Here is a 22,776-nt window from a genome sequence, read left to right on the forward strand (position 1 = left end):
ACATTGTATTTATAAAGCCAAAAACATAACTGCCACTGAAAATTTATTGGTCGCTGCTGGCGATCGTATTTCCCAAATACATAAATAATTCACCACTTTTTTTTTTTACGCAACGAAACATTAATTTGTAATGATGAATACTTCCTTTTATTTATTACATTTGAATTTTAAAAAAAAAATAATAAATGACATATGACTAAAAATAACCTGTTTCAAAATTATGTTTTGGTTGTAAAAGATTTGTTGAACATTAAAAAGGCCTAATAAATTTAAAGTTTCTTTAAGAAAATAACTTGCTCCCTACGATAACTAGGACGATTAAAATGTCTGTTAAACATCGATAGCAAATTTAAAAAAAATCATAGCTTTATTAATAATGAATGAAATGTTAAAGAAAATTATGAATAATTTATTAACAAAAATTAAAAGTTCCAAATTTATCAGGACATGAAACAGAATAAAATTTCTAGGAAGAGATAAATACAGGAAATTCGACTGAAAAATAAAGGGAAAGGCATGAAAAAATAAATTTGAATAAAAACAAATTAAATTAGCGTGACAGCATGAAATTTCCGTTGCATAGACTGCAAAGTAATCTGCGTTTGTTGCATTATTAATGAACTTTAAAGTACTTTACGAGATCGAGTTGTTGATTTAAATTTTTATTTCGTGACTCAGCGTGAGAAAATATGATTTTTCTTCCTGTATATAGAAACTTGGTACTGTAAAAATTCAGGGAAAAATTTTAAATTGTATAAAAAGGCACTCTATAAAAAAAAATAAAATGTAAAACTAAGTGCGCGAACTTGAAACATAAATATATACTATAATATAATACCATTACAATACCTTATATAATTCCCAATTTGCTACAATAGTACCTTTTTTGTGCTTATCGGATACGTGAGCAAATAGTATTTATGTTGGGGCGCAGTTATCGCAAAATAACAAAAACAAATTACAAGTAAATTAGGATCATTTCGTCAATAAAAATTAACTTTTATTGTTACTTTTTATTTTTTGAACAAAAGGGACAGTCAGTGTTCTATCCTAAACAGCGAACGGTAACGTGGTACACATATATATATTTAAGGAAAAAATATCTTCTCTTATGTGCTAATTTAACAAATTAGGGAGCTTGAAAAGACAATTTGAATTGTGCTGTATAGCTTCAAGATATCTTCTTTAAAAAGCAATAGCGTCTTAAAAAAAAAAAAAAAAATTCTTGTGATTCTGATAATTATTAATTAAGCTAATATGGATTAAAATTTTTGTTCGGCACACCGGACACCAGGTCCAAAGGGATTAAAAAATAATAAAAATAAGCAAGTAAACTAAATTAAATAAATATTCCCAAGAAACAGAAGCGGTAAGATATTATCTGATTAAAAGCTTCATTCGCTCTAAAAAAACATAAAAAGTAAATAACAGTCGACATATTTTAAGCGCTTTAAAAATAGGCGCCCATTTTCAAGACTTACCAGACGCCTGGCAAGGGAAGTTAAACATCTACATTTTAAAGTATTGACTAAGATGTCAAAAGGAGTGAAATGAAATTAGAACGTTTTCCAATTTAAGGTCTTAATTCTTGCATCATAAACTGCACAATTTGCATATCAATGTCAAATTTAAGGTCTTAATTCTTGCATCATAAACTGCACAGTTTGTATATCAATGTCAATTTTCATTTTTTTTTGCTTGGGGAATGGAAAAAAAAATCTCGTTTTTCCGGAGTTCGACTTAACAGAAAATTAAGTGACATTGTTTCTTTCAGCTTTTAGGAGACACTAACTAAAACCTTTATGAAAGGAAAAATTTGTTTTTCAGAAATTCTGCTAAAAAGAAAAATTTTAAGTGATTGTATTAGTTTATTCAGAAGACAAAGGGGAAAAAAAGAATACAGAAAAGGGTGCACTAGATCATCCTTAAAAACAAAGACAGAACAAATATTGTTTCTAATAATAATAATCAAATAACAAAATTGAAAGGGTAAAAAACTGATTTTGGCTGTAGCCAAATTAGGGCGTCAGGAATACGATATTAACACTGTAATGTCGTTATTAGTTACATTTATCTACCTTTAGCGTGAAGCTAATGATCTAAGGAAGGTAATAGCTGAAATAAGTACTTCCATCCTCGAAAATTAGAAGATAATTAGATTTCGGCAAAAGGTAGGCACGGAACGCCGATCCGGAGATACTAACTAAAAAGACGTTCCATTGATGGTGGGAAAAAAAAAATACGGGTAGAAGGGGGTGTATGAAACGAAAATCAGAGCAAAGCAGAACTTTTGAAAAAGAATTCGCAGAAATGCAAGAAGAAATACGAAAAAGGTTTGCTTTTACCATTAAAACTTAAAGCTCTCATTAACTTAGGCTATCAAGCAGTTTTCTAAAGGTTTTGAAAGGTTTCGACAACATGTAGTTTTTGAAGAAAAAAAAATGGGGGGTGGAAAAAAAAAAGAACCAAAAGGGTGGGTGGTCTTATTTTAATCACGATGTGCGTTTTCTGCCCTTTTTGAAGAAAACTAGTTTAACTTCTGTAATCAAAGTCTCTGAACATACCTTTTTCTCGAATTAATGGGGAAAAGTAAAGTAAGGGGGTTGACAAGGGTGGGGGCAATGCTTTTCCCGTTTTTCTAATGAAGCTGATTAGAAATTCGGACTTTTTGGAAGTAATTTAGGGTGTGTGCGTCTAATTACTTTTGAACTGCCGCTAATTAGCTAATTACCGGCACGAGAGAAGCACGTGCCCAACTGCTAATTACCGGCTCAGGTGTAATTAAATGCAAAATATTGAGCTTTCACGATTTGCATATTCACACCGGGGTTTTTATTGTAGATCATTATTTCGCTATTTGTGCGAAAAGCGTCGAGGTGAATAGGGAACGTCGACCCCCTTTTCTATGAGACCCCCCCCCCTCCGATTTCGACTACACACCAAAAGGGGAATACTTTTTCCAGGACAGCCATCCCCTACCTCCCCAGAAAAAAATCACGTGTTTTCATTTCAACTACTAATTAGATTACAGGCAGAAAGAATTTCTTGCATCTTAAAACAAAACGGGGGGTGAGATAAAAGGGGTGAGGGACAGGTCAACATGGATTACTTTCTCATTGGCTGAATAATCGCTTTGTCATATAAAGAAACTCATTTGCACTTTCAAAGATAAAGCATTCTCAATCCGGCACATCTTGTTTTGTAAATTAAACTCAGTTTTTTCAGTTTTTCTTTTCAAATATCACAACTGGCTTTTATTTTGTTTATTCAAATCACCTCCCTTGCTCCTATCTTAAGCACAAAATAAATAGCCTAACTAAAAGGCAAATCTGAAAGCAGCAACAACTAAATCAGGAGAATTAGAAAGAGAGCGATTGAAAGAAAAAAAATTATTTTATTTATTTATTTTTTTCCTTTTGTCTTTCTTTTTTAAGAATTAAAGAGCACGAAGAAAAGATTAAAATTGAATCCTCACTAATTTAGGGATGAAATTGTCGCTTCAGAAATAAATTATATGGGTCTCATATTAAAAAGTCGTAAAGTAATTAGTTTAAGAAAACAAAATTAGAAGACGGTAGATTAGTTGATTTAAATAAAATAATAAATTAAAAAAAAAATCGATAAATTTTTTTAAGGTTAACCCTTTTCTAAGATTGTTTATAAGTAAGGATTTTTCCCTTTCTTTTTTGGTTTGAGTAAACAATTTCTTACAGAATGGCCACAAACGCTCAGCAAAAAATGCGCTGAAATTTTCCAGCCTGATTTCTTCTAATTTCCAGATTTTTAGAATCGATGGTAAAAATTTTATTATTAATTTTTCAGTTATGCTTCTTTCAGTTCAGTTTTTCTTTCTTCACAGAATCGCCACAAACACCCAAGAGAAAAAGGAGAAAAAAAAAAAAATAAATAAATAAAAAAAATAATAAATTCGCCAAGTTTTTCAAGTGGATTTTTTTATTTCTGTAATTTTTATAATTAGGTGTATAAATTTTATTAATAATTTTTCAGTTATATTTTTTCTAGTTAAGGAAACTTTTTTTTTACAGAATGGCCACAAACACTTAGGGAAAAAAAAAGAAAAAAAAAAAACTCATTGACATTTGAGATTTATTACTTTTTTAAAATTTTTTTAATCGGATGCATAAATTTTACTGTAAATTTTTCAGTTCAGAAAACTTATTTTTACAGAATGGCCTCGAACACTCAGAAAAAAAGAAAAATTAAATAAACTGGTTGAAATTTTCTAGGCTGATTTCTTTGAAATTCCCTGAAATTTTAAGATCGGTGGCATAAATTTTATTATTAATTTTTCAGTTATGCTTAACTTTTATGCATAATATATATTACAAAACACTTTTATTTGTTTGTAGATTTGAAAATAAACCGTTTAAAAACAGTTATAACAAGACCAATTTTTTGGTGCAAGAATTTTGGATTTTTATGTACCTCTACCTCAAATTATAAACTTTCCCTGATTTTTGAGCATATTAATTAAATTCCCTAAAAATTTCCCTCGCATAAAATTCCTCGACTTTTCCCTGTTCCGTGGCTACGCTGTTTTAGTTAAGGTTGTTACTGTCTTTGCTGCGATTTTCACGATTAACAAATTTGGAAAAATAATAATAGTAATAATAGTTCAGACAGTGGAGTGGTTAGTGACGTAGTAAGAAAGTAATAGAAAGTAAGTCTCTTTTTTCTTATCATTATTTTCTAATTCATGATTTTGCAATTTTCCTTTAAAAAATGAAAGAAAATAGTTGCTTGAATTGTGTGAAATAGGACACTTATTTACGAAATACAAAAAAAAGAATTGTAATGAAAATAATGGTATGTAATAATAATTAAAAAAATAACGGAAAAGAATTTCAAAAAAGTTGAAAACATTTATTTTACTATTTAAAAAAAAAAAAAAAAATTACATGTCAAATATTTACATGTCATAGAAATATTTTGAAAGAAATAGAAATCTTGTTTTTATTACTTTTTAATTTGTGGTTTTTTCAATTTTAATTCTTGAATTAAGTGAAAATCTTTCAAATTTAAAATGGAACTCTCTTATTAGGACCATATTTTATCTATAACATGCAATTTTTCATCGCATAACTTAGGTTTTCTTTTGTTTTGTTTGTAACGTCAAATATTAGATTTTGAGAGCAAAAAAATATCATTGAATAAAGATGGAAACATGGAAAAGACTTACTAAAATATGATATTTTTATAACAAATAATTGTAATAGATGATAGAATTATTTAAATCGAATCTCAATAACTAATTACTGTTACTGACAATTCTAAGACTGGTCATGATGTAAGAGTTTTCCAGGTTTTTGTAAAAAAAAATGCAACTTTCCCTGCTTTTGATGGTCAAAAGTGCCTGGCAATTGCAGGTTTTCCCTGAACAGTGGGAACCTTGTTTTATTTATGAAAAAAATTGGACTAGAAATTTATAAAGAAAACAATTGAATAAAAATTCAAAAAGTTAAAAAAATTATTTTTCAATAAAAAAAAATTAGTTTCACAAAAAATTAAAATAACTATGTCATAAGAACAATCTAATTGATTAAAAATTCTACAGTTTCAAAAATCTTATTTATAAAAAAGTATAACTTTAATGTAGGAGGGTATTTAAATTTACATACATGCTAATAGAATGTAATAAAAAGGATAATTTACATAATATTTAATTATTATTCATGTATCTTAAACAAAATAGTCGGCTAAATAATTAAAAAATATAAAAACTTAAATATAAAATAGTTGAAATGTTATTATATTAGCTGTTTTTTTTTTTTTTTTTTTTGGATAATATAAATAAACAGCTAGACTAATTACACAATAAGTTTAAAAGAAATAAATTTAGATGGATGAATTAAAAATAGTGACAATTGGTCATAATTGGTAGAGATAAAATATTTAGTAAATATATATTGCTGTATAATACGAGTTAATACTGTTCGATTATTGATAGAAAAATTCTGGGAAAAGTCTGATATGTTTAATACAGCTTGCACACTGAGAACTAAATAATTTAACACAAGAAATATTTTTATTTGAAAACAATAATTAATTAAATAAAGAGCTACATAATAGATTAATCAAAGATTAAGTCCAGAATTTTAATAAAAATTATTTTATTTTTATTGAATTAAGGTTTAACAAAAGACAACCGTAAACTTTTTTTTAAATTGAATGTATATCAGATTTAATTCTACAACTAAAATAATTCACATGCCAAGTGACATATTTATTAGATGGTAAGCTAGGGCTGCATAACTTGTGGCAAGGTGTGAAATGCGACTTTCAAATGGTCAATGTAAAAATATCCATCTTGCCAACAAAAGTTTATTGCAACATATATCAACACAACTACATAAAAAAATTATTTGACTGTTTTACAAGCTAATTTCAAAATATTTGGAAAGGAAAACACTAATTATGGAACTAAAATTTCAAAATATAGGTGTCAAAAAATTTGAAATTGATTTGTTGCATGCACAAAGATTTATAAAGAGTTCATTTTCAGCCTCACTAACATCATTCCAAATAAATGGACTTCCTCACAGTCCTTCTTTATCCCTATAATCGGCCACATTTTTCTTAATTTCTACAATGTTAAGTTCCATATGCTGACTAACTTTACAGATGAAATTCAATGCATCAATTAATTCAGTAAGACTTAATTTGTGTCCTTGCAATGCTGGATTTAATCGGCAGTCAAATGGATTTGATGTATACTAAATTTCTGTTCAGCAAGTTTTGTTAAAACCTTTTTCTCTTCAGATTTTTGGAGAGGAGATACAGGAATTTCTTCATTTAAGATTGATTTTAGGTATTTAAATTTAGAATATATGTTATGAATTTGTGAAGAGTTGGACTCAATTGCAGTTATTATGTCTACAATGGGTTTCAAGATGTTAATAATCTTTTGAACATTAACCCAAAATACGTAATCAACAAGCAGTCTTTTTTATGTGAGGTCTGCTGATTTCTGAAGAGCAGACTAGATAGATATTACTGCAAACAAAACAAATGGCTACCCCCATCTTATTTTTCCTGGTAATTTCAATGAATTTTCGAAATTTTCAATTAATTTTCGAATTCAACAATGCAAAATCTAAAATTTCAATCTCAAATAAAATAAATAATTAAATAAAAAAAAAATAATTCTTTTATGGGCAGTAATAAAAACATGAAATTACTTATTTGTTCTGAATATTATAAGATAAGAAACTTCTTTTAGAAATATATTTTAATTAGAATAAATGTAATTATTAAAATTTTTTCTCCCGAAACAAAACTGTTGCTTTTGTTTTTCTGAATGTAAATGATAGAGAAATTTGTCCTTGATCCACATTTAGTTTGTATATTGTGCTGTTTCCCTGAAAAATACTCAGCATTCTAAATTGTCTGAATATTTTTTGAGAATTTTAATCATATCAAGTTTTCATTTCAATTTTTGCACAATTTTGATGGGTATAAAAATACATATGTAAGCTTAAAACTTCCTGTATTTTTAAATATTAGTGTATATTACTTTAATGTTTGGCTGATTGCATTAAACTATTCATATCTTTTTGTATTATTCATTTGATGCAAAAAAGCTCCCCCCAAATACTGGGTAGTTATAAATTTTTGAAATATTTCTTCTGAATTTATTTTATAAAAAGCTGCAAGTTTATTTGCATAAAATACAGATAATTGCATTATTTACTAAACTACAGTAAAGGTAGATTAAGGTTACATGCTTCAAGAATGACTAAAAACCATGAAAACCCTGGTTTCGAGTATTTAACAAGGTCAGTGGTAGATACCTGGGTAAATACCCATTTACAAATACCTTACTCACTGGGTATTTACTTGATCGACATCTATAGTAATATATAAGAATGCCAACATCATACAAAAATAATTTAAAGAAAAAAAGACAGTGAATACAAGTTTACTACCAAAGCAATGCACTCCAATTGGTCAAGTAGCACAGGTTTCACTGCATTAAATAAAATCTGCTCTGTACAAATTGATATTGCTCTCATTAATCTAAATAACAAATTTATTATTATCAGTTTATAGAAAAACTGAATTAATTGAGACCCTCAAAGGCTATATGTTTCTTTTTGCAGCTTCTTGTAAAAAGGATGGGCACCTCAATAGTGAGCAAGCAATATATTGCAGTTGTAGTAACCCGAAGGTAACGCCATTGAAATCAAAGACTTCGAAGTTTATCATAGTAACCAGAAACAGGATTTCAGCAAAACTGAACGAGAATTATCGGCAAACCAAGGGACTCCTGATTCTATTCTAGAACTACAAAGAATATGAATAGAAAACAAATACTATTGCACTAATTAGTAGAATTCCAGAAAATTGACACTAAATTAAGCTATAAAAATCTCAATTTGATGAATCCATATAATCTAAGGAAATATACAGAGTAAAGAATATTTTAAAATAATATAACTAGAATAAAATGCTATTAAAAAAAATCACACTTTATTTTTAATTCTTTCACATAAACACATGCCACACACTGCAATTACTAAAAAAATATATATACATATATATGTTTTTTTTTTCTCCAATGCCCACCTGTGTTAACATTTTTCTTCAATTCACGCATTAACAGGGCAGATTTATTGGCCTCTCTCTTTGGGACCCCATATTAGGTGGGCCAACGTTGCTCTCACAGTAAGGACAGATAGTACTGAGAAGGAAAGAACATCCATGCTTTGCCCGGGATTTGAACTCAGAACCTTTCTGATGCAAGGGCAGTTCCCTAACCCCTACACAGGCTGGCCGGCATTACTAAAAATATTATCTGACCAAACACAGTATAAATATACACAGTTGTTTAAAACCTGATAAAATATTATACTCAAGAGTAACGAGTCTGCAATTGAAATAATCACACTTACTGTAGAATTCACAGAAAAAAGAAAGAAAGAAAACTTTTGATCCAATGATAGAATGTTAAGTATTAAGTTACAGTCTCTATGGCTGAATGCATTCAGGTAAGATATGTTATCGAATTAGAGTAGGCAGTAATTTAAGATGAGAGATCAGACTCGAAAAAGTATGTTCCTTTTCTTCAATAAAATGTACCTTTTTCACTGATTTGTATTCTAGATTCCTAAGATATATAGGAGGTGGGTAGCAACAACCTGAAAGAAGAACCTAAAGAAAGTTTGGACAGGAGACCAACAGAAATTGAAGACTCAAAAATTACCTTTTTTCTCAGTATTTTTCTGTATCTCAAAAACTAAATACATGAATTTAAACTCTTCACATTCGTTTAGAAACCTTATTTTTTGAAAGATATTCTCAAACAATAAATGATTTTTAACATTTAATCATCATTGAAAAATTTTTAGATTGCTATAACTTAATCATAAAAAATAAATTATTCTATCTTCGAAAATAAAATTTATTCTCATCTAGAAAATTTCATTACTATGGTGGTTACTATTGAAAAATTCATGATTTGGAGCAAAAATACTTTCAACAATTTCAAGTCATTCAGTAAACTTTTTTTATTCTTGAAGGTAGATATTGTTCCAAAAATTCCTATTTTTAAGTATTCTATTTCATTCAATGTTGACTATATTTCAGAGAAATAAATAATTCTATAATTAATCTATTTTTCTTCGAAACAGAAACTATACTAATGTCGAAAGTTTTTTTTAACTATTGTGGTAGCGTGTGATTGAAAAATTAGTGTTTTGAAGCAACAATATTTTCAACAATTTCAAGATAATCAAATATTTTCTTTTTTTTTTTTTATTGAAGGTAGGTTCTAAATATTCACATTTATAAGTATTCTATTTGATTCAATGTTGACTATATTTCAGAAAGATAAATTATTCTATGATTTAACTATTTTTCTTTGAAATAAAAATTTTACTAATGTAGAAATTTTTTTAGCTATTGGGGTAGTCTGTGATTGAAAAATTAGTGTTTTAGAGCAACAATATTTTCAACAATTTCAAATTCGTCAAATAACTTTTTTTTATTGAAGGTAGCTTTTGTCCTAAATATTCAAATTTTTGAGTATTCTATTTGATTCAATGTTGACTATATTTCACAATAATAAATTATTCTATGATTAATCTATTTTTCTATAAAATAAAAATTTTTCTAACGTAGAAAGTTTTATAGGTATTGTGGTAGCATATGATTGAAAAATTTGTGTGTGTTTGGGGGCAGGGGCAAAAATATTTTCAACAATTAAAAGTTGTTCAATTAACATTTTTTTTTTTTATTGTTGAAGATAAGTCTAAAAATTCACATTTGTAAATTTCCTATAATATTCAGTGTTGACAACATTTCACAAAAATAAATGATTCTATGATTTATATATATATATATTTTTGAAATTATAATTTTTCTCATCTATAAAATATTATAATTATTAATAAAGCATGTGAATAAAAATTTTTTGTTAAGGAGCAACAATATGATTCGATCAAAATTTCCACTATCTGTTTGTGATTAAATATTTAAGTCAGATGAGTAATTCTTAAAAATGTTGAGATTTAAATCTAACTATATATTCTCAGATTATCATGCGTAGTGGAATAGTTTTAATATTACATGATTGTATTTTTCTTCAATTTAGTATAAAAAATGCTCGGTCAACCACTTTTCATTTCTGAAACCATTACTTCTGGAAACATTGAAGCCTTAAGACAACTTTATTTTGATTTAATATTATTATTGAAATAAATGTTTTGATTTTAAATTTCTAAATTTTTTCATAGCTTTGGTCAAGTTCTTCATACTACATCTGTTAACATTGTTTTTATTTTTTATGAATGTGAAATAGTGGCGAATTTTAACAAAAAATAGTATTGTTAAAAGTATTGTTAGTATTAGTAAAAAAGTATTGTTAGTATAGTATTGTTAAAAGTAGGCTAGTATTGTTAAAACCAAAACTTTCTCTCTGCTTTAAAGTAAATCAAATTAAATTATTTCTTTAGTAGATACAAATTTGTTTCAGTTATTTAAATATTTTACTTGTAGTTTTAAGAAAAATTGTTTCTTTTTTTTTATAAAAAAAAGTTGTAGTTTCTAGTTTGAATTAAATAAAAGGTAACTATACTTGTTATCGTTTTTTATAAACCAACAGAAATTGATTAGAGGCGATTCACAATATCAACATGTACCTTAATAAATGCATAAATTAAAAATAAAGTATGGAAACAATAGATATGTTAAAGTCAATGGACATACGCCAAATAACCAGAACAAGTTCAATTTCACTAAAATGCTAATTCATGTGGAAAGGGGGAAAAAAGAGAAAAGATTTTTTATTTATTTAGGTAAGAAACTAACAATATCTCAATCAAGAACAAAACAAAATAAAAATTGCGCCAAAAAATTTATGGGTGGTGTGCTTACTTACAAATAGAAATAGGTGTGCTTACATAGAAATATACAACAATAAAAGTTTGGAATATTATAAAGAAAGTTTATATAACTCAATTAGAATAAATAATAAATTTGATACTTACCAATGGTACAAAACTAATGAAATGTTCTAAATCAATGAAATATTTACAATGCAAAGTTCAACACTCTTGAAGCAAAATATAGAGAAAAACTGAAAAATAAAAAGCCAGAATGCATAATATGTTACAAAACAAACAAGCTAATACAATAATTTAACAACGTAAATGATTATACATAAATAAGCAGTTTCTAAAACATTTTTTAATTCTTTAATCAATTTCTTATCATAAGTTTTTGATTCTAAGACAAATAGTTCAAACCAGATATACTCATCCAACAGAAAATGATTTTTAATTATTTTATATTCCAATAGAGAAGATTACTAAAGATTTCTTTTCTAGTAAAGAATAAGAATCTTATTATCAGTTTTTGATTCTAAGACAAATAGTTCAAACCAGATATACTCATCCAACAGAAAATGATTTTTAATTATTTTATATTGCAATAGAGAAAGTTACTAAAGATTTATTTTCCAGTAAAGAATAAGAATAGTGCTTTTTTTTTAAATTTGATAATTAGAATTTGAATAAGATAATATCTTAAAATATGTACTGTTCATTAACAAGTTTAAGCAGGTGAAATTAATAGTTTGTTGAAGTTACAGCTTGTTTAATTGAAATAATATCAATTCACAATAAAGTTAACTTCAGTCTTTAGGTCCAGAAGCTCTTTTGATGCGTGGTCACAATAAAATTAAAAATAAAATTTTTGTTCACCCTTTTTGGTGATGTGTTTTCGCTTCATCCAACATCTTGGTTATTTCCGCCAAACTCTTCAATCAAAAAGTATTATATGCAAGAAAGTTTGTTCCAATGCCAATACTCATTTATATCTAGGAAAGTATTATGTTTTCGGCGTAGAAGAAATCATACCCAAGTTGATATACCTAATAGTTAAGAACTTACTTAAATTTTATATCATAACAGAGCGAATTTTGACTCAAACATATTTATGCGCTTGACATTGTCATCCAGGCAAGTTAGATATTGATTCTAATATACATATTTTTTACGCAATTAATGAGAACACTTCAGCTCACCACTCTTTTTAAAGTTTTTAGGAGAATGTAAAAAAAAAATAAATTACATAACAGTATTTCTCATACACAAATCTTTTATAACATTTAAACTTTGCGAACTAAGGTGTTCTTTTAGATTCAGAAAAAAAAACCAAAAAAATTTTTGTCCTCTCTGTTGAATTCTAAATTATAAGGCAAGAGTTAAAATACATTGGCATCCACAAATACAAAACAGATCAGCTGTTCTACACCGGCAATAAAACTAAGGATTACTAAGCTGCTGCATGTGGTTTAATAGCTGCTAAAGGACAAAGAATCAATGAGACTAGATTGCACAAGGTTCTTATGGAAGTCGACTGCACACAAACTCTATCATTAGAAAGTAGTCTTGGTTCTAAGATACAAGAGAACAATCACAGCAATCTCAGATGTTGCAGAATAATATTAAAGTGTTTTAAATAAACTACATACAAATGGGTTAGATTTAAAAAAAATTTTTTGGCAATTTATGATTATGACATTTTTTTACATTATTATTTATGACCCTCACTTAGTAATTTTTGAAGGTAAGTTTCAACTTATAAAGCTCTCTTAACAGCTTTGAATTTAGATTTTACAAAGGTCTTCTGGTACTCTTAAGACCATATTCAATTAAGATTCTTAATAAGAGCTTATGCAAAGGTGACAATGTACTTGAAGTGCGTGCAAATGCAAGTAAGTATGAATAGAGTGAAAGAAACATATTACAAATTAAAATCAGTTAGGATAGCGTAGACATAGTCACAGTGAAACAAATCTTTTTGTTAAAACAAAACTGACTGATATTGAGAAACCAGTGATGAAATGGACCTTTGAGACAAAACAAGGTTCTAGTGAGGTTTACAGTTTCTTTATTAATCAGGAAAACCAAGCAGGGGTTGATACTTGACGTTCTTGATTTTGTTGAAATTTTCCGAATTTGTAAAACTTCGAAACGATTTCTTTTATTTCTGAAAAAATGTTTTGTTTAGGGAGAGACAAAACTGAAGATCCTCTAGAATTTCGAAAAAATAACATCTATTTACATGTGGCAATAGAATCTATTGCATGTGGTAATATTGTTTGTTGAAATGAGTGAATCATAACTCCGGCCACTATTTTCACAGTAACTATTAAAAGATAAATACTCAGTGAATCGTTGAAACAAACGTCAAAGGTCATTCAAAAGTCTTTGATTATTTTTCTCAACTTTGCGAGCAAAAATATAGTTCTGCCAGCAATAAGCCACAAAGGTTTCTGTGGATGTATACTAATAAGCAGTACATAAAAAAAATCAGCATATGTGCGTGATTTTAAAATTACATAAAAGTAGCAAGTAACCGAAAATTTGCACAATTGTCAAGTGGGACTGCCTTCGCTGGAAAAGAAGCTCTAAATATAGCAGGAACAAAATCACCTCACACATTTATCGTTACTAATTCAACTTTCATATAACATGGACCCAAACTTTGATGCTTGCACCTGAATAAATGAATACATAAATAGTTATAGAAAAGCTATACATTGTTTTAAAAATGTGATTTAAGCCCAATATGAATATCTCACGTTAACATCTTTCTCATAGTCTCTATCTAGAGGATATTGAGATGGTAGAGGCAAAATATACTTGTTTCTATCTTTGCAAGTGATATAATGGTTTCCAACGTGGATGAAATCATACCCAAATTTATATACCTAATCATTAAGAAGTTATTTAAATTTTATATAAAAACAGAGTGAATTTTTACTCATACATATTTATGCATCTGACATTGGTATTCAGGCAAGTAAGGTATTGATTCCAATGTTTTTTTTTTCTTTAAGCAATCAATGCGAATACTACAGTTCAAAAGTTATAAACGGTTTATGTAGGATGCAAAAAAAGTACTAGTAAAATTTTTTATTCACAAATCATTCATAACTGTTTTACATAATGAATTGGTGAGTTCTTATTGATTGCTTAAAGAATATTCTAAAAACAATACATGATTAGCCTGCATAGCAATATGACAAACATACATATAAGTCAGAATTTGCTTTGCTTTTATATAAAACTTAATATCTTCTTAACTATTAGACCTATGAACTTGAGTGTGATTTCCTTCAATTCAGCATAAAAAATTACATAAGAACAATAAATTACTTGACCAGATAGCTATGAGCTTATGTTTTGCCCTCTTCTCCCTTAGTAAATTCTATATAGAACTAAAGCTTACTTCGGCTGAGGGTGTTAACTTCAGATATTCATATTGGGCTAAAGTCACATTTAAAAAAATTTACAGCTTTTCCATGACTATTTCTGCATTCTTCATCAGGTACAGGTCATAAAGTATTAGGGCCATGTTATATAGCAGTTGAATCAGTAACAATAGATCTAAGAATTGATTTTGTTTCTGCTATACTTAAGACTATTTTCCAGCAATTTTCATATTTGCCTAGTCTTGGCGAAGGCAGTTAATGACCATGAAAGTTGCGAAAAATTTCAGTTTTTAGCTACTGTAAGGTCAAGCCTAATGTATACCCCATATATAAATTCTTTTAGGTCCTACTTATTAAAATGTATTCACAGAAATACATAACTTTGTGGTTCACTGTTGGCACTTAGATTTTGACCTTCAAAGCCTATTCAAAATAGGCTGAGAAGTTTGATCCGTAAAATTTACAACATTCAACACGAATTTTGCCCACAAAAACCACTTTTCTATTTGCCGAGCATTAACAACAGATCCCTAAACATTTCAAAGCAACATATAAGTAGATAAAATAACAGTTACAGATAAAATGATTAAAAATTACAATTGAAAACACTTAAAAAAAAACACACATAAGAATAACTATTGAAAATAAAACACATACAAATAAGAATAGGAAAAAGACATTTTAAAAAGTTCATTTTTCCTCATAAAATAGCAAACAGACAAAGAATATTTAACGTGCTTTCATAGGCCTGAAAAAGATTTTTGAATTGGGCAATCTTTCAAAATTTTTATAGCAAAGAGCACAAAATTAAAAAAAATGACATATGTGCAAACTTGATATAGTATATCCATATGTATATATATGTATGTCCCAGATTGCCATTATGGATATGAAATGAATTGGACAGTTTCGAGGATTGTTGAGCAATAGCAAGCAAGGAGTGCAGCGTAATATAATTGTTATAAAGGTGAAAATATATCAAAGTATGGTACAAATGAATATGGTACAAACAAGAGCAAGCAAAGTGAACTTAATTCTGGAAGCAATATCTAAAATGAACAAAACTAAAAGAACGTTAGCAGTTTTATAAGTAGGCAAGCGATACTGAGAAGATCATATTTGACATATAACAGACTAAATTTATTTTTTAATAAGTTAATTATTTCATATTAAATTTTTTTGGAAATTATATTATTACAGTGATAAAATAAAATGTGTATCATATTATCAAAGGTATTTTCATCATTTTTTATTCAATTATGTTTTCATTAATTCATAAAATTTAATTATTATTTCAATAATTTTTACAAATTTTAATTGTTATTTCATTAGTTACATACTATTTTTTTTTATTTATACATGTTTATACCTAAATAAAGCTTTTTCTTCCAAGTGATAGGCTTCAAAAGAAAATATTTCATTAAAAGCAGATAATGGGTTGCTTTTATAATTCAAAGTATAATACAAATCAATAATATACAAAAGAAGACATAAATTCTGGAAAATACTCAGATACTATATGGAAACCATAATAATTCAAGGAAAAGTCTTAGAGAGTCTTTAGAAAAAAATTTTTTTATGAGGGATTGATTAAATATGATAATTAAAAAAAAAAAGAAAAAAAAATCATCTGCCTATTACAATAAAAAAAATATTATAAATAAATTTAAACACAGAAAAATGAAAAAGAAAAAAAAGAACAATGGTGGGATTTTCAAGAATATGATATTCAGGTAGCGCCATCTGTCGCCGTGAAAAGTAATGGAAAATTGCAAAGTATGTTCTTAGTGCATAAAATGAAAAGTTAATATGACAATATATTGATAATAATAAAATAGAATTATTTAATTAATGTATATAATAAGATTTAAGCAAGAAGAAAATTACATATTTTCGGAAACAATTTTCGACAGTAATGAAAAAGTTTAGTATCTATATTTTTTTCTTATTAAGAATATTCATAATATTCATTTAAAACATATTTAACAATTTCGCACATATCTTACAACGTTTGATACTACTTAATGGAAAGATAACTGGACAAATAGAGTTAGGTAAATACATCTTTAATCAAGAAAACAATCACTTGAAAAAGTAGTGGAGAAAAAGTTATGGAGATTAATATTTGAAAAATGATCCAGATAAAAAAAAAAATTAAGAAATTTTTCAATCTTAAAACTTAAAAAATTTTGTTTTACTTCTCTGAAATTGATAATTAATTGATAATGATAGCAAATGCTAACCAAATAATAATTGTATTAAAAAGTTAGAACAAATAATAAAAAAATTAAATTGTCAAAACAAATAAAAAAAATCAATGTAATTAAAACATTAAATTGCTACTTTTTTAAATCAGATTCTAGCATATTAATTAATTAAACACATTGTCAGTACAATTTGAACACTATATTTTAATCAGGATAAGTTTTCAAAAAGAGAATAGCTGAAAATAAAAACAAAAGCAAATTATTGCTAAATGTTGAGTAAAATTCTAACTGAATTTACTACATAAATTAGTAATAGTTAAAAGAAAATCTTCAGTTTTATAGAAAAACGATTGTAATCTTTCATTAAATGGTGTGTCCATTAAAATTAATTTTATAAGAATAATAACAAGCCATATAAGATACATACTAACACATATATCTACATAGTTTCATACATTATTATTTACATAATAATGTACGAAGATGATATGTGTATTCGAATGTATTATTTCATATTATTATTTAAATTAAGTGTTTATTTTTGTAGCCTAGGATTTGGAATTTACAAATTTAATTAGATGAGTATATCAAATAACCCAGACAAAACATGCAATAATCACCATCTAAATTATTAAATAAAGAGAATTATTATAAAATCCTAATGTATTATTAAATATCTAGTTTTGCAGTCTAAAATTTAGAAATCTACAGTTTTAATAGCATGAAAACAGATACTACCAACTATGCAAAATAACGTTTGAATCCCATAGCCACATTCTAACCCAGATATAACAATTATTACATTCAAAATAATATATAACTTACAGACAATAGTACTACAACAGCGTTTTGATGGTAATTTATACTTTTGTGGATATTATAGTTGCGTTTTCATAATCAACTATAGCGGTTTCGATGTATAATCTTAAACGTATAGCTGATATACACAAACAACCACAACACCGGCCGCCATGTTGAAATACGACGTCACTAAAGCGGAAGTTCCGGTTGTCATCGATCACGTTGTAGGCGGAGCCAAAGTAACACTTTGAGCTTTGATTGACATCCATCCGGGCTTGGACTAAACCGCTCTTCTCGTCCTCTCATTGGTGGAATTCGTAGTGTGACGTAAATTTCGTCATACCAGACGCTCATCTTTTATGGCGAGGTGACTTGACTGGCATTAGCGTTCAACCCACCTCGAAACCCGCTCGCTGTCCGTCAAAAGTATTCCCAATCAAAACACTCAATTACCTAGAGTCGGGGAGTTTAGTGGTGCTGTGAACGAACCACCCCAACACACAGTGCATAGAGAACTTTTATGGATGGTTAGTGTGCGTGGGGATTGTTGAGAAGTAAGATGCTCGTCTGACAGTGAAGTCAGCGAGTGATTTTTATTGTGCTGTTGTGTGAGGCATGGACGATCCACAACAAAGAATGATGCATCCTGTTTCACAGCATACTTCCGTAAGCATGGCCGGTCATGTTGTACCCCAACACGGCTACGGCATGCCCCAGCAACCGCATGGCGTGGATCCTAATAGTCAACCACCCCCACAAGACCAGGACGTTCGTAAACATGACATCTCTGAAATACTTCAACAGATAATGAATATCACCGACCAGAGTCTTGACGAAGCGCAAGCACGGTAGGTAGCCGCCAGCGGTCCGACGGCCCGCGGGACCGTCGAAGTGCTAACCCTAACCTTCGGTGTTTCTCGTTGGCCTTGAAAATATTATTTGTGTGGTGACCGTTTATTGTGGATATTATTTTTTTTAAATGGGGCCCTGCAATATCTTCATTTTTTTGTCTTGCAGGAAACATACACTCAACTGTCATCGTATGAAGCCAGCCCTATTCAGCGTGCTGTGTGAAATCAAGGAAAAAACAGGTTAGTGTTGTCAACTTTTGATTAATGCCGCCGTAGCTGGCATGATTTATTGTCATCTTGGCGAATGAATTACTGCGTTAAGAACAGGAGCTGTGTTTATGAATTAAGCGTCTCGTAAATCAAATTATGTAAACAATGTATTCGGCATGATCGGATATTTAGACTGGCTAATTTTTTATAATTTTTTTTCGTCGTTAATAGATGTTTTATACTAATTACTTTTATGGAATATCTTTTTTTTAAATTTATTTATTGAATTGTTTTATACTTTCTCACTTTTATTTTCGATCTTACCTGATTTTTAGAGCATATGATCGTATTTTTTCCCTTTTGTTTACATCTTTCCAAAGACTTCCTTTTGTTTATTTTGATGACTGTTCTTATAGAATATTGTTTTTCGTGCCTAATATTTATTTTTTTATTAATATTCCTTGACTGCACGCCCATTCCCTTGTATATTTAAGAGCTTAGTTTACTGATAATAACGTTGGATTATTTTGTAATGATTGCTAGATGTTTTTGAGGTTGTAGTAATATTCGTATAAATTTTTTTTTATTTGATAGTATGATTGATGAGGCAGGAAGAGGCAATAATGATGGAAATTTTTTTTAAATTAATGTTAGATATCATAAGTTTTGTGAGTTAATGGGATTCTAATTCAGTTGTAAGGGTTTGTAGGAACGTCATAGCAATGCTGAAAATTAGTAAATGTAAACATTAGTGAAATGACTATTAAAAAATAATTTTCTTATATCGCAAATAAAAAATGAAATTGGTTATTTTAATTTTAGAAATAAATTCTCTATTCCTGACAATAATATAGCTAATTAAAAATCACTGTGATTATAAAATTAATTTGATAAATTTTTTTTCTATACCTTAGAAGAAGTACCTTATAAGAATAAAATATTGTTGAATTATTTTGAATCATTGAATTGATATCATTATCAATGTAATAACAATATTATTATTATTTTAACAATAATATAATGTTATATTAGTATATGAATATATTATTATTAAGGTAAAACTAAAATGATGTGATTGTAAAGGAATAAATATAATGAATTTCTAAAGAAATTAAAATAGCTATAGTTCTTCAATATTTTATGTAAATGAGTATGCTGAATTGTTAACACTTAAATTTATGAAAAAATGTCAAAATATTGTAATTAATTTTTATTAATTAACAAAATTTTATTAATTTTTTAATTGACACCTTATTAACATATCACATACTAAGCATATACTTTACTACCAATAACATATTGGGTTCATTATTGCTAGTTATTATGTTATCAAATGCTGTTTAGTACTGATACTCTGATTCTTAAATAATATAATAAATGGATTTTAATCATCTAAAGTGGTAGTGGTCACTTTTAGTTTCTTCCATTTCACCCAGTTTCTTCCAAACAAAATGTCTATTCTACCTCCAGACAGCTTAAAAATGTTGAGGTTTGCATTGTTTACATTCTCTTCTACCTTTTATTGTCACTCTTTTTGGTGTTAATTTTCTTCTTAAACTTGCCATTAGGAGACAAAATTCAAATACAAGTGTTGCTAATTGAAATTAATCTTCTGCTGCCTTAATTTAGTTGATTATTAACTTTTGTTTAAGCTTATAAAATAGGATCATAATTTGTGTATCGTGAAATCGTGTATGTAAAAAAAAGAGAGAAAGTGTTTTAGTATAATTCTGATGTTTTAATATTAAATATTTCAAAATTTACTGTTAGAGTATTGAATCATCAAACTTGTATGCTTTAAAAATGTAAAATTTATGCACACCGTTTGCTTTCACCCCAAAGTCCTTAAGAAATATTTTATACTGTTAATTTTTATTTATGATTAATAGAAATTTATAATCGTATTTACTTTGATGCACAACTTGGTACTGTGTTATGAGAATAAATTTTAAGTACCAGTTACATTATAAACTAGGGGATCTATATAACGCCCTTATGTAAACTGCAATTTTTCGTAAACCACTTTACCCCATGGGTGCAAACAAAAAGCTGTAGTTTAGAAATTTCTGTTTCTAAGCACAGAGTGATCTTTAACTTTATTTGTTTAATTATTTGCTATGATGCTACAATTTCATAAGTTTAGCAAATTTAATTTGATCTTATTTTTGTTGTTATTAGTTCTAATGCCCTAGAAGACTTAAGTATTTATTTATTTTTTTTTTTTTTGTAAATTAGCAACATTTCCTACATATATTTTTTAGAATGTCTATATAAACGTTAATTTTTTGCATTTTTGAGAAAAGCTTCTCAAAAAGGCAGAGTCAAACATTTATTATTTGTTACTACCTCCAAGAAAGCCAAAAACATAGATGTGCACATTTTAAAAGAATTTTTGCAAATACAAAAATTTTGGTTGCTCTGTCGATCGTAGTTGTCGCATCCACTTGAAAATTTCCTGTATTTTTTATTGAGAAATCTGATCTAAAATTTTTCAGGCATTTATATATACATATAAGCATTAATATATAAGTACCAATTTGCAGTATATATATATATATAAATATAGTGAGAGAAATCTTTTTTAAAATCTCATTCTTTGTTAAAGAATGCTTTAATGTTAAAATATTTAAGACTCGGTTTAGCATTTAAATATACATAATCTAATAAGGAATTTATTAATGGTAAAATCTTTTACTTTTCTGTACATTAAACAGAATTAGGTATTAAGCACCTTTGTTTTGAAAATAACTTTGTATCTTTATTTATTTTCCTACTCAGCTAATTTCAAACTTGATGGCTCTGTCATATGGGTTTAATGTTTTATTTTTCTCAATAATTGTTATATACTCTGACTGAGGATGTTTTCCAAATTATTTAAAGTTTAAGACAAGAAAAATCTAACATTTAATTGCTGAAAGATATACGTTTTAGTGCTTACTAGGGGTTGTACAAGGCTTTAGTCAAGCTAAAACAAGTTTAGTCAAAACTTATGAATAAGTAGGAAATTATAGTGTTGTAAAATTTCAAATAGTGGTCAATATTGGCTTCTTTTTTTAAATATTTATGCTCTGGGGAATCATGAAGAAATTACTAGTCTTTTGCATAGTTTAAGAGTTTTAATTTTATATAAATTTTCTTGTTTAAAAGCATATTTTTTATTGTGTAACAAAAAAACAACAATCATTATAAATTTTCAAAGAGGGATTCTTATTATAGGATGAAGTAATTATATCAAAAAATAATATATTAATTATAATAATCTTAATGCTAAATTGCAATTTCTTTAATATGCCAGAATATTATTATGTTCAGCCTTTACGTGACCAAACCATGTATGAAAGTTTAAGGCATATTTATTCTGAAGGAACTTTTACATAATTTTAAAGAAAATTAAAAATTAAAATTTTATTAAAAGTATTTAAAAAAGTTATACTAGATGTGTCTCTTATAAAGTCGATGCTTTTATAACTAAACTGCTGAATAAATTTATACAATGTATCTTGGTACTCATAATTAGTAATAAGTCTGCTTAATAGTTTTAAAAATAATAGAAATGAAAATTGAAATAGTAATAGTTGGCTATTAATTTGTTTATAATTAATTAATTATTCATTATTAGTTCATTATATTGCTAAGTGACAATATCTTGTTGCAATAAAAAATTTATATTAATTTTTTATTCAATTCTACCAAAAATTTCCTCGAGCCTACCTTAATTTGCTGGTTGAGCTGGTTGTTTTGAAAACGTTATAAATAATAATTTAAAAAAAAATTATAGTGCAGCAGTGTGTGCGTTATTTTGCTCCTAACTTGTCATTTCTATCATTATATCGAGTTAATGCCTCATAAGTCAAATTAGTCATCCATCAGGTCAATGCAGTAGCCTAAAAATGTGTGAGGTAAACTTCATGTGTAGTTGCCCCTAAAATAAGAGGGGTTATCGCTTAAGAGGGCGATTAAAAACATA

General features: G+C 27.6%; 2 protein-coding genes across 6 annotated transcripts in view; one reads left to right on the plus strand and one right to left on the minus strand.

The window, feature by feature from the left end:
* Positions 1–17,962, minus strand: part of Sin1 (SAPK-interacting protein 1) — a 92,861-nt gene extending 74,899 nt beyond the window's left edge. Inside the window, exons 1-2 of one of the 2 annotated variants that reach the window (XM_043039031.3) lie at positions 17,773–17,962; positions 11,508–11,596 (exon numbers count right to left, since the gene is read on the minus strand). The gene's annotated coding sequence lies outside the window, so the exon portion shown is untranslated. The remainder of the gene's footprint in view (positions 1–11,507; positions 11,597–17,772) is intronic. The other variant, XM_043039032.3, reaches the window with a different exon arrangement.
* Positions 17,963–18,072: 110 nt separating this feature from the next.
* Positions 18,073–22,776, plus strand: part of LOC107439046 (homeobox protein extradenticle) — a 320,360-nt gene continuing 315,656 nt past the window's right edge. For all 4 annotated transcript variants that reach the window (XR_006224678.3, XR_011637542.2, XM_043039033.3 and 1 more), the window contains exons 1-2: positions 18,073–18,596; positions 18,766–18,839. Coding sequence is in view for 2 of the 4 variants with exons in the window: in XM_043039033.3 (XP_042894967.1) it covers positions 18,364–18,596; positions 18,766–18,839 (307 nt within the window). In the remaining 2 variants the exon portion in view is untranslated. The remainder of the gene's footprint in view (positions 18,597–18,765; positions 18,840–22,776) is intronic.

This window comes from Parasteatoda tepidariorum, chromosome 10 (genome assembly GCF_982258835.1).
Source record: "Parasteatoda tepidariorum strain Cologne lab strain chromosome 10, Ptep-v5.0, whole genome shotgun sequence".
In the NCBI taxonomy this organism is placed as follows: domain Eukaryota; kingdom Metazoa; phylum Arthropoda; class Arachnida; order Araneae; family Theridiidae; genus Parasteatoda; species Parasteatoda tepidariorum.